This window comes from Chrysemys picta, chromosome 9, assembly GCF_011386835.1.
Source record: "Chrysemys picta bellii isolate R12L10 chromosome 9, ASM1138683v2, whole genome shotgun sequence".
NCBI lineage: Eukaryota > Metazoa > Chordata > Testudines > Emydidae > Chrysemys > Chrysemys picta.
Window position 1 is genome coordinate 46,362,343 of NC_088799.1, and position 13,397 is coordinate 46,375,739.

Genomic DNA, 13,397 nt, shown 5'->3' on the forward strand with positions numbered 1-13,397 from the left:
CAAAAACTGTGGGTTCTCTTTCCTGAGCCTTCCACTGCTCAAAAGCGTGTTCGGCTGACAGGACGTGCTTGTTAATGTCCTGTGAGTTTTCTGGGACATAAGTACAACATTCACTCCCAATAAGGACACACACCCCGCCCTGGGAAGCTAAAACATAATCTAAGGCCTTTCTATTTTGCAGGTCCACTGGGTTAAAAGGCACATGGGTATAAACCTGCATTGTAGTGGCGGGGCGATTTTCTGTTCCAGTACGGGCTATCCAAGTCTCAGTAATCAATGGATAGAATCCCACCGAGGGGGCAATCTCTGGGACCTGAGGCGCCCTATCTTTATATGGTGGGGGTATTGGAGCCGAAGGGGACACCGACTCTGCCATTACAACCGGGGCAGGGTTCTGAGGACTAACAATAGTTACTACCGAACCTGTCGGAGTCAAATTACACTTTTGCAAAAGATCTGATCTATCTCTTAACAACATAAACAACTGTACATACATATGTTCATTCCATTTACCCGTACGCTGACAAAACAAAAGCAATTGAAGGATCGTATTATAATTAAGTGGTCCCTCCGGTGGCCACCTTTCCTGGTCCTCTAGCTGATATTGAGGCCAGTCTACTGTACAGAATCTTTTTAATTTACTTTTAATCAACGGAACCGATCCAAACACTTTCCAGTTCACCAGAATGCATTCTAAGGGCATACACCTTGCCCTGCCTGCAGTACTCTGTCCCTGCCCCATAGTCTAGGGAGACACTGGGCGTCCCCAGGTCAAAACAGGTAAAGTCTGAACAACAAGAGCCCTTGACCATGCTTGTAGCTGTTTCTGTCACTTCACATTGTCTCTACAGACATAACAGGCTTCAGAATAATGCACAGAGAATTGTAGTATCTTATTATAGAGAGGCTTTATAGAGAGACCGTTTTCGAGCAAGTATGGAAGGCCCAATATGCAGCAGAACCACCGTGTTGCCATTGTGTGAATTAAGATTGAAAAATACTGTGTAATGTAGATGATGAGATTTTGTTGCAGAGTTGGCTTCCAAGCCCTCAGTGCTTTGGAACAATAGGAAATAAAATCATAATAAAAATGAAGGAACTCTCAGAATACAAACCAGTCAGATTTTCCCAAAGCATGCGTACACTCTCCACTCTACTTAATAAGGTAATAAGTAAAAGAAATCAAATAGAGAAGTAGAGTCCTTAATAGTTTGGATTCCTTAGTAACATGCACACTTAGGAAGTGGTTTTAGAGCAGAAATTGGTCTTAGAGAAGCACACATCACATTTGGATCAATATAATTAAAACAGACAAGAGCTGTGCGATGTTTCGGGGGGGTGGAGGAGCAGAAAGTATCTCCATCAGACTTAAAGCCCCACTAAAGCCTTTGAGGGTAACGTAAAGATGTAATGAATGACATTTCTACAAGCTTCTACTGAGTACTTACAACCCAAATTTTCCCATGCTAGGCTGCATTCTCTCTCTCTCTCAACTTCTATATCCCTTGCAGTCAGAAATGGCTGTAAGCTCCTGCTTATGCCTTGATCTCATTTGAATTGTTTCCTGATAAATTTTAAAAAGAATAAAATGGGCTTGACTGGATTTAACTTAAGCTCATTTGAACTGAAACATTCAAATGGGATGAAATAATGGCACAGCAGTAAAGCTGTGTGGTTGGTTTGTTTGTCGTTCCTCCCCCCTACACATCCATGCAAACAACCAGTTTAAAAAGAGACAAGGGAAGCACAAAGTGATCGCTAAGAAATGAAGCGGAGTGCTTGATTGAGGGCAGGTGTTCAGATCAGCTAGGGAGATTCCCCTGGAATAATCCTTAAAGAAACAGATGCATCTGACTCTGACACTGTCAATCGTCTCATTTGTGGACATGCCTGTAAGGCTTTGAAAAGCTGGACAGATGCTCTTCTAAAAATAAATAAATAAAATACCCATGATTTTGCTGGTAAGTCCTCCTTAATTCACATACCAGTTCAAATATGTTAGTTAGGTTTGTCAGCTGCACTAAACATATTTGATCATTGTCCCCACCTCCTACATTTGCCTAATGTAAATAACTATTGTTCTAGTTTCTCAGCTCATCTGCTTTAATTTCTTTGATTGTTTGTACCGATTTTGGTAGAAATGCATAGTTAGCAACACAAGTGGCATTTTCATCTATGCAGATGCATTGAAAACTCATCTGGGGCTCTAGCTAAGATGAGTTGGCCAAGTTTATTTTCTACTGGACAATATCAAATTAATGTATAACCACAATAACCAAACCAGCAAGTTGTGGAGGTTTATCGGGGCTGGTTAGTTGCTAGGTTGTTGTTTTCGTTTCTTTTCTTTTCCTTTGAAGGGTTGGGAGTTGGATCTCTTTTTTATTTTATTTAAGGCTCAGCAAAATCATGGAGCTACATTTTTCCACCCTTAGTTACACTAAATAATAATTTACTTCACAGTAGTCCCCTTGATGGGAGACTAAACGACGTGGCTTATATCCTAGTGAGTATGTCTCACCCATGACACAGCAAAGAACAATGCCAGGACCCGGGAGGAAAGGGATTTGCTTGTACTGCATAATATTACTATTTAACATTCACACTGTGATAGTACCTAAAGGCCTCAACCACATGGGGCCCCACTGTTCTAGGCACTGTACAGACATATGGTAAATGATAGGCCCTTCCCCAAAGATTCTACAGTTGAAAGTTGAGATATAACACGTGGATGGGGACAAATAGGCATGGGTGGGCAAGGAGAGACATGGTAACAAATAAATAGAACAGGATGTGTGTAATTCCTCAGCAGCCAATAGCATTAACAGCCTGGCCATTGCATTATGGCAAAGGTGAGTTTTCAGGAGGGACTGGGCTGTGGATCAAATAAAGATCTAATTGTTTTGATCTAATTGTTTGTTCTGCTTTTCAGTTTATCTAATATTTCCCCTTGTATCGTTCCATTCTGTCTCAAGCTTCTGCTCTGTCAATCACCTGCTGAAAAGCAGCTAAGCCCACTGCTCCCAATCAAATGCAAGCACCCCAAACCCCTTTTCCGCCTTGTCATCTTTGATGCGTGCAGGAGCAGACGCATATGAGCTGGAAGCAGACTGCAAGTCGAAATCCTAAAGTCCAATATTGCAGAACCATTCTTACACCCGTGACTCTCTGTTGCCCATAATTATCTACACTACACATGAGAGCAAAAGCTCCCTCAAACCTTATTGTGAGTCATTTAGAATTCTAATTGGGATTAAAAAACTCTTGAAATCTGAGTAGGTGGCTCAGTGCATTATAGTTGATGGATGTTACCCTGAGCTCCAACCCTGCAGACCAATACAAGAACCCCACTATGTTTTTATTAAAGAGCTGCAGCATTTTTTTGTTCCAAAGAGTGGATTTGCGCTCTGCTTCAGCTAATTAGCAACTAGCTCATGCACAACAGTGTTGGGTAATGGCACTTTTACTGAAAGGCTGATTTCATTTTGATGGGGGTTTTTTCTACTCTTAATTTGTGTTTTAATATGAGGGGTTCTGTTCATCATTTGCTTTCTCTGCGTATTTTGTGTGTATGTCTCTCTCATGCATTATTTTCTCCCTGAAGATCCCTAAAATCTTGTTTCATGACCAGCATATAATTGCACATGGAATAGATTAAATCCATGAGGCTTTATTTTGCAGGACCGCTTTCATTTTTCTCATAAAACAACATTATTGGTTCCTCTTCCCTTGTCACCCATTTCCCACCAGACTACCCTCTTCCTGTTTCACCAGCCCACAACCAGGCGGACAGTAATGGAAGAGAGTCCATTGGAACAATAAAGAGCCAGAGGAATTGTACTGATGGAACAGAAATGGGATGACATCACTGTCTGATGGATTTTACTGTTGGAGCTGCATAGGGTTCACAATATATCAGGCAGCTGATAAATGAAGCACATAAGTCAAAGCAGAATTGCTGAATGCTGTTACACACTATTTCTAAAGGAGACCAGAACATAGCAGTCTAGATTGCAGAGAATAGAGGCTTTTAGCTCAGCTCACCTGAGCAACTCATTCTCAGTTTGGCCTTTCTTTTCCATACTTTTCTTTAGCCTCCTGGGCCATGGGAACTCTAACTGTAAACTGTTTCACCCTGGCAGCTCCACAATCAAGAATCACCAGCAGTCTGGGGGCGTGGGAGGGGTGGGGGAGAGAGAGAGAATGATGTCTTTAGCTCTGAATTCATTTGCTCTCTGAGTGTAAATTGGATGCCTAATGTTATTTCTGTGCATTATTTTAGATTTAATGCTGTACAGAGATAAATTAAGCAGGTGGCTATGGCACCCAGAAAACAACTTCTGTCAGACAGCCTTCCAATGAGCAAAAAATCAAATCCCCTTGGCGGTTTTTTTTCATTCATTTGCTTCTAGTTAAATATAGATGCTCTCAGATAATTATCAGCCTTGAAAGCAACCCATAACTGTTGTGGAGTATTTCCCTTGCGTTCCTATAAAAGGCCCTATGAAAATGAATCTGATGGTTATCAATACAGCTTCTTTTAACTCACTCATCATCAATGCTGGGTTCACTCCCCAAATCCCTGGCCCTTATGCTCAGCTGGAATGTATCAGCATAGATCCACTGAAGACAATGAGCCACATCGATTTACACCAGCTAAGAATCAGGCCTATCTGACTCAGAGAGATACATTGACATCAATTATTATGAGATTACAGATTTTAGAGTACCCCCTCCTCCACCCTAAGAAGGAAACTCCCCTTTAGAAAATAACCCTGCAGGTTCTCTGGGGAAAAGGGGACCCAACCAATGTCTTTGAATAATTAAACAATTTGTTTACTCTGTTTTATTTGCATTTGTTTAGAATGTGGTTTAAAATATCTGCTGAGTAGTTGCAAAATTAAAAAAAAAAAGATGATTGCATGGGAATGTTTGGCCCTTGCATTGTACAAAATAGCATCTTCCTTCTGGAGTATTCTACAAACATTGTCTTGTGATTATGACACTGGACTGGGGCTCAGGAGGTCTCAGCCATGGATTCCCTCTGTGACCTTAGGAAAATCACTTAAGCTTGGTGTGCCTTTGTTTCTCATCTAGAAAATGGGGATGAGGATGCTTTTCCTCCCACCCTTTGTCCGTCTTGTCTATATTGGATTATGAGCTTTCCAGGGAGGGGGTTCTCTCTCTCTCAGACTAGGCGCATGCACAGAACCTACTGCACTAGCCCCATCTCACATGAAACCTTAGCACGGCTATAATACAAATAAATAACACTCTTGTGAGATGGGTAACTATATAGCCATTATATAGACAGATGCACATAGGCTGTATCTACACTTACGGTGGCATGTAGAGTACATATGCCACCTAGCACAGGTATAAATAACAGTGTAGAAAATGAGGCATTGCTTAGGCAACTAGAGTAAGGACACACCTGAACCCTGTGGCTGTGTGCCCTACACAGCTCTCTACACGAGCAACCAGTGCCTCACTGAAGTGGAGAAAAGCAATGGGAAAGACTTCAGCTGTAGGGAAAATCTCTGTCAGGGAAGACAGTGGAGAAAAGCACCGGCAGCTCCCCGCTGCCAGAGCCTTTCCCCACTGCCTCCCCCCTGCCAGAGACTTTCACTTCCGTGTGTAGCTACACGCCGGTGTGGACGCAGCCTGCTTTTCACTGCAGCTTGTAGCTACACGTATTCTACACTCCGCCACTAGCATAGACAAGGCTGTAGGCAGAGGGAGTAATTTGAAGTCATGAAGCGAGCTGGCATTGGAGTTGGGAATAATTATATAATTATAATTTAATTTTAGGCTAGACTGCAGTGCTCTGGGAGGCGTTCCTCTGAGGCATAATTCCTCCATTTGCTCTGATATAGCGCTGTGTGTGGGAAATAATTTGCTACAGCCCCTTTAAAGAGCACAGCATGCTCCTTCGCCTCCGCCCCCCCCCCCCCATTTCTTCACACTGCAGAGAAAAATAAATCACTTTTTCCTCAGCAGCCTGAAGAAAGCTGAACCATTTTTCTTTATTCCACTTTTCTGTTTCTAACATATTTTAGCTTAATTTTTATTGAGCCACATTTGTATTTACTCAAATGTGTTCTCGACTCTGTTTTCAGTGTAAGTAGTGCTATCAACACTGATCAGTGTTCTGAGTTTATGTCATTTATTGTAACACCCCACTGTTGCTCACGTGTGATGATGGGCTCAGATCCCTATACCCTCCTCCCAGTGTTGCTTATTCTGGTTTCAGCAGCACACAGAAGGGTTTATATGGTTTGTTGTCCTCTCTCCAGAGAATGTCTGCTTCAGGACTAAGAAGAATAACTTATGAGCTAGCATGACAAAGTTTTCCATTTGCCGTGGTATTTTTGTGACATAAATCCTGAGCTCAGGTTCAGACTTGCAGCAATACAAAGCAGGATTTTGACACTCTGGCAGGCAGCCATAGTGGTAAATCATGGTCTCTCTCCCTCCCCATGTTCTGCAGAGTAGAATCTGTTGTCACAGTTAGACGAATTTATCTGGACAGCCATCTAAATTCTGGGGAAATTGGTTTAAAATTAATTGAATGTAGTTCAGAGTCTTGTTTTGGGGTGAAAGTTGTTCTTTACTGCTCTGTGTTTTCCCGTGACAGATTAGATTATTGGGCTCAGAGAGAAAAGGAGACAGCCAGCTGTGACCACATCAGTGCATTTAAGTGTGGATGAAACAAGCATTTGTTGGGGCTGGGGAGAAGGGCGCAGCAGGCTGCCTCTGCTTCCTGTGCAGCATAATGGGTGCCTGTCCAACTAGTACTGTGCACTTGATGAAACTAATGAAGAAACCGAATGACCATTTTAACAATTTTTATCAGTCCACTTAATAGATTTTTAGACTAACGCTTACTTCTTTCCTGCTTGACCTAATTACGACTGTGCATGTTGAATCATTACCTATATTAACAGCCTTCACTTGCCCTACTTCCTTGACTGATTTCTAGTGTATTGGTACACTGTTTCAAAGGGTTTTTTTTAATAATCAACTCTCAGGATTCTTTTTTCCCTCTTGAATAAGCGGCTTCAGAACAAAGTCTCATTAGTCACCATTTTTCTTAACTCTTTCTTCCTGCCTTCTGAACTAGTAGCATATTTCACAAAATATCATGAAAAAATTCTCTCCTGGACAAATTTCCATCACAGACTAAGAACCAAAAACCTTTTGCATTATTGCAAGCAATAGAGTTCTCTGGTGAAACTTACCTATGGCTTTTTGTTTGTTTAGTTAAGTTTGGACAACCAATACAAGATGTAGCAACAGTTTTCAAGGCTGCAGAGAAGGTTAATGAGGCTGACCCCTGAGTCAAAGTTAATCAAGACATACTAAGAAAAACAAATCTATATAGCAAAATTAAATAAAGTTGGCCAGAGATTTACCGGAGGTATAGAATATTTTAAATAATAGAGCTATTCTCCATGGAGCTTTCCTCCCTCCCCCCCCCCAAATATAAAGCTGATCATAGTACAACTGGGAAAACATGACAAAATCAGAAAGCTTTAATGATGTCAGGAAACATTTTTCAGGCCGAAAATTATACTCTATGTAATGCAACTAGTCGAGAGGGGGTATAAAGCAAAAGCAATGAAAGCTTGCAGGAATCAATAAGGTGCCATGCTAAGGGAGACAGAACACAAAGAAAGAGGAGCTTTGATGGGCTAAACAATGATTCACTCCTGTACAAAGCAATCCGTTATGTTCCTGAAAGTGTACCTTTTGTTTCTGTCATTACACACATTGCCCCCAAAATAGTTCATCAACAGTACAGTGTGTAGCACACACTGTATGTTAGCAGTTCTCAAACTATGGTAGATGTACCAGCGGTGGTAGATTAGTTGATTTAAATAATATCAGAATAGAATCCTTTATAACTGCACTGATTAAAATTATGAAGGTGGCAGTTTCAGTACTTTTGAGTTTTATATGTAGTATTCTATATGTGAGAACTGCTCTCTATGAAACATATACTTTGAACATACATTCAATAGGGTGCCGGTAGCTTATATTTGAAATATGTTTGATGTGTACTCAGGCTTTTGTCAAGCATCCCTTAAAACACTGAATTCTTGGGCAGTTAAACCATTCCACAGCAAACTCCACTTTAATCATAAGGGCATATTGTCCCCAGGCACATAGTTTCCACTGAAATTAATTGAAGCTTTGTTTGCAAATGAAAGTGAGAATCAATAGATCTTTGTCACCTTGCAAATTTCTGTTGAATTCAGTAAATTGTCATTTAAAGGGTAAACATTTCAAATGTTTCATTCAGATCTGATGCATACTTCAGTCATTATGATGTAAAATAAATGCATTTCACTGATTACTAACATGTGAGCTTCAACACAATGTGATTGGAAATGATTGCATTATGAAACCCTGACAAAACATGGCATATAATGGAAGCACTGACGGAACTGTCATTGCAGTTGTTACTGTAATCTCTGCTGTGCAGGAAATTTATGACTGTATTTCCAAAGCATTGCCATGGAATTACAGGGACAGATCCTAAGGTGATGCAGTTGACTTCAGTGGAGTTACACTGGTACACATCAGCTGAGGGTCTAGCTCATAGAGCTGTTAAGGACCTAATATTACACCACTGAATTCAGTGGGAGCTTTGCCATTGGCTTCAATGGCCACAAGCTCAGCTCCTTTGGGCTCTTAGTCATATGGCTAAATTCCCATGTTTGGGGCCTTTCAAAATGTACCGCTTGGCGTCTGTTACTTTGATTTGAATGAGAGGTTGTTCACAGTGATATATCAGATTACATTTTTGGACTTGCTCCTGGTCCACCTATCATTGCAGCTTGTGCTTTGGATATTATTGATTTTCTTTTGGTCAGGCTGAAGGCTTTCCACATATTTCCTGATGATACCAGAGTGTCACTTTTGGATGGTGGTTTTCTTTGGAGAGCAAATAAACTACAAGAAAATACCCTGTAGGGAATGATTCTGGACTAGTCCTTGGGAGATGGACTAGATTATGGTTCTGAGCCCAGGAGTCATGACCCCCTTGCCCTTCCCCTACTGCTAAATGCGGGGCTGATCCCAGGATGGTCCCAGGATGGCAAAGGTTGAGAACCCATGGACTAGATAATCTAATAAGGCTTTCCCAGCTTTTATTTATATGACTCTAGAATTATTTCCTTGCGTTTCATCTGCTCTGCAAGGATTTTGAGTATGACATCATTTGTAACTTGGTCAGTGAGATCACCAAGAGTCCAGATGGTGTTCTCTCTTGATATCTTAATTTCATTTAGCTTTAGTACTGCAATACTAGTGAATCCATTGAGCTGAAATCTTCCATCAGGTGTATTTTACCTGCGTTTTGTTTGTAGACATTGTGTTATTGCCTTTGTATTTTATAACGTAGAAAGACTCCTTGGAGTACACCTCTTTGTCATGTAAACTGTGTATGCTTTATTCTAAGAGCAGTTGCTAACCAGAATACAAATGCCAATCAGCATTTTGTTCAGTTATTACCATTGTTATTGTCTCAGAAAAGCAGGAAGATGATATCCTCTGAGTTTACAAATCAGAAAATGTATAAACAATATCTTATAAAAGCATAGAATAAGTGAGTGATATCGGTCAACACCCAGTACATGCGTCTCAAAATGTACTTGGTAAAAAGAGAGTTTCAGAAAATTGTAACTAACCTTGAGAAAACAGTACAAAAGGGTTCTATTCTTTAAAGAAGATGACCAGTTTTTCCTTGTGTAAAAATAACGTAAATGACATTTATTCTCTTCTGATATCTAGTCTGTAACTCCACTGGCTTCAGACTCATGCTCAGAACTTTAGCACTTGTTTCATCCAATAGAAGGAGACAGGCTTTCAGGCGATGTGCCCTCACTTACGTGAAGTTGCAGGAGTGGAATTACATGCCCATGGTGGTAATAGATACTCCTTCAGTGGCAAGTGCTTATTTAGGCAATGAACAGTGCTATTAGATGCTTTACAAGTTCTACAGAAGATCCACCAGGACAGAGCTTGTGTCATACTGATTGTGCCCATCTGGCCAAGACAGTTCTGGTTTATGGATCTGCTGAAGCTCTCAGTTCACCTTCCTATGAACATCCCCACATTACCAGACCTTCTAACACAGCATAGGCAGGTTCAAGCACCCCAGTCTGCAACTCAGGGCTTGATATTTGGATGGACATCAGAAATAGAGCACTCATGTTCTAAAAGGCTACAATCCAGCTTAACCAAAGCAGAAAAGGTTCTGTAAGAAGCAGTTACTCAGCAAAATGGAAGTGTTTCTTTTCTTGGACTCACCAATGAAACTCGTCTCCAGAATCAGCTGGGATCCCTGCTATCTTAGAATCTTTACTTACCCTTAAGTCTTCAGGTCTTGCACTCAGTTCTCTGTGAGTGCATATAGCAGTGATCAGTGCTTTCCATCCTCCGGTGGATAACTGTACCGTCTTCACTCACCCTGTCGCAACTAGATTTCTGAATGGGATTCTCAGGTCCTTTCCACCATTGGTGAAGTTCATGCCTTAGTGTGACCTTAATTTTGTTTTATCATCGCTCACACCACACCCCTTGGAATCTCTAGCTACATACTCTATGGCCCATCTGTCCATGAGGGTGGCTTTTCCAGTACCCATAATGTCAGCCCAGAAGAATCAGCAAGCTGGGAGCGCTCATGGTAGAGCCATCATATACTGCATTCTATAAAGAAAAGGTCTTGTTACGACCCCATACCAGCTTTGTTCCTAAAGTAGTTTCCAAGTTTCTTATGAGTCAGTTAATTCACTTACCGGTATTTTTTCCAAAACCACATGCCACAAATGAAGAGAGAGAGCTCCATTCTCTGAACATCCAAAGGGCTTTGCTGTATGTCTGCAAAGAACAAAGTATGGTAGAAAAACGTAAACTATTTGTTTCCCTAGCAAAGCGATCAAGGGGTCAAGTTATATTGATGCAGACAGTTTCAAAATGGATTTCGGGTTGTATTACCCTTTGTTATCAGCTAGCTCAAATTCCCCCCTCAGAAGCAGGGTGAGAGCTCATTCCACTAGAGAGCAAGCTGCTTCGGCTGCATCTCTGAGAGATGTTCCCCTTCTAGAGATATGTAGGGCAGTTACTTGGAGCTCTTTGATTACCTTCATGAGACATTATGCTCTGGTCCTGTCATCAGCTGCAGATATAGCAGTGGGAACAGCAGTACTACCAGCTATCACTTCTGCATCCTCACACCCACTCCCCATCTGACTACTGCTTGTTAATCTCCCACGAGTGAAATACACATAGACATCAACACTCGAAGAAGAAATGGAGGTTATTTACCTGTAACTGGAAGTTCTTTCAGATGTATGGTCCCTATCTGTATTCTCTATCCCCTCTGCTGCAGATTATTTAAACTGTGATAAGAATGGGAACTGGAGAGGCATTGGCCCACACCACCTGTTGTGCCCTTGGTTCAGATATAATGAGGAGAGCTATGGTGCATTTGTGGGCCAACAGACATTGCTTATAAAATATTCCAGACTCAGGCGCATGGTGGGCATGCGTATCCCATGTGTGGAATACAGATAGGGATTGTGCATTTCAAAGAACTTCTAGTTACAGGTAAGTAACCGCCATTTATCAAAATTAAAGAGCAAAGATGGTAATAAATTCAGATGCGTATAAGCTGGTATCAATCAAGCTTTAGTGAAGGTGAAACAGCTCCGACCACCCAGGATTTCTACCTGAATCCAAACTTAAGTTTACATTCCCTTGACTTTCCTATTTTTTCTTCTGACTAACTCTGTTCATTGTTTGCCAAAATAGGAAGAGGCTGGTGGTTGAGTTCTTCACTCACCTGCACACAGGTTGAGATTTTGTGTGAAAATAGCTTTTGTTTTGCTCTTCACTTAGGCCCCAATCCTGCAAACACTGGTGCATGTGCTCAACTTAATGGGCATGTGAGTAGTCCTACAGATCTCAGTGGGCGTATTCATGCATGTTCATAATGGTTTGCAGGATCAGGGCCATAGTGAGATAGAACTTGAAATGGGCATGAGTAGTGAACTGTCCTCTTGCAGCACTGGTAGTTCCTTTACGTTGGGTTTTAGCCATTTTTGTGTGGCTGCATGTGACAGTTTGCGTTATTAGTGCCTTTGCCGTTCCTGGTCTCTGTATAAACTGACAACTTTGATTTCTGGTGACATCAATCGGCACCTCTCAGTCATGCTAACAGAACAGATTTTAAAATAATTTACTTAAAAATCCAAGATTAATGATCTTTTTCATCTGCTGTCATTCATGTCTCTCTGCTCAGCAGTGTTGTTAAGCAGTTCATTTCTTGTTGTTGCAGTGATCACTGATGGGGCGCTGGATAAGACAGCTCTTGCAGATGATGTGGGAAGCGAGGAGGATCTGTATGAGGACTTTCGGAGTTCCAATCACCGCTATGGCCATCCTGGAGGAGGAGGAGAACAACTTGCCATCAATGAGGTATTGCAACTGTAGGTTTGTGAAGAAGCAGAAAGGAGGCTGCTTTTGGTTTTTGGTAGTGAGGCATCACCATTGCAATAGGGTCCTGGATAAATGGGTACAGCTCAGTATTCACTTGCTGCGGTCACCATTTTAATTGCATTATCATCCCAAACTCACGTTGGGGTTTTCCATAGAGCTGCCGGCTCCAGCATCGAAGGAATGCTGATGTGATATAAAATGAAACTGCAGCTCCCTGCACTGTAGGTAACTTCAGTTAGGAGTTCCTCTCTTCTCATGTGTTGTTAGGCAGAAAGGGAATATACAGACATGAGTGAGCAGCACAGGCTGGAATACTTTCAGGGGTGGTGTGATCTGAAGTCTGGTAAGCATTTTTACTTAGTGGGACTAGAATGATGATTTTGAAGCCCTTGGAAGGATTATTCTGAACACGTGTTCAAACCTTTCACCTTGAATGCAAGCTTATGTCCAAACAAGTAGCACATTAGTGAATGGGAATGGTTTTGGCAAACGGTTCTTGTAATGCTGACATCAATTTAATTGCTTGTCTCAAATTAGAACGTGTTCCATAGTCTAACTTGTGTGATGAGTATTAGTCAACACACAGGATCTGTCTGTCTGCAAAAGTACAATGCAATTGTCTAGTGCATTAAAATAGGAATCCTGCTATGCAGTATTACACAATATATAGAATGCTCTTTCCTTTGGGTGAATTAATAAACATTTCATTGGAAGAGCTGAGGACATGCTCCCTATGAACTATAATACGGACTGCTGTACTGAGTGTGCTGTATGCTCTGCTATCTTTTTGTGACCTGCACAAGATGGAGGGGCACCGATAAAAGATATATTATGCTTTCTTGGGGATCAGCTATGGCTGGAATGGTGGTGGCTACACCTTATGCCTGTGTCAG

The 13,397-nt window shown here is 41.4% G+C and overlaps 1 protein-coding gene across 7 annotated transcripts in view; it reads left to right on the forward strand.

The window, feature by feature from the left end:
- ARHGEF4 (Rho guanine nucleotide exchange factor 4) overlaps positions 1-13,397 on the forward strand; it is a 355,243-nt gene that overhangs the window by 260,952 nt on the left and 80,894 nt on the right. For all 7 annotated transcript variants that reach the window (XR_010590131.1, XR_010590130.1, XR_010590129.1 and 4 more), the window contains one exon: positions 12,344-12,483. Coding sequence is in view for 3 of the 7 variants with exons in the window: in XM_024103274.3 (XP_023959042.2) it covers positions 12,344-12,483 (140 nt within the window). In the remaining 4 variants the exon portion in view is untranslated. The remainder of the gene's footprint in view (positions 1-12,343; positions 12,484-13,397) is intronic.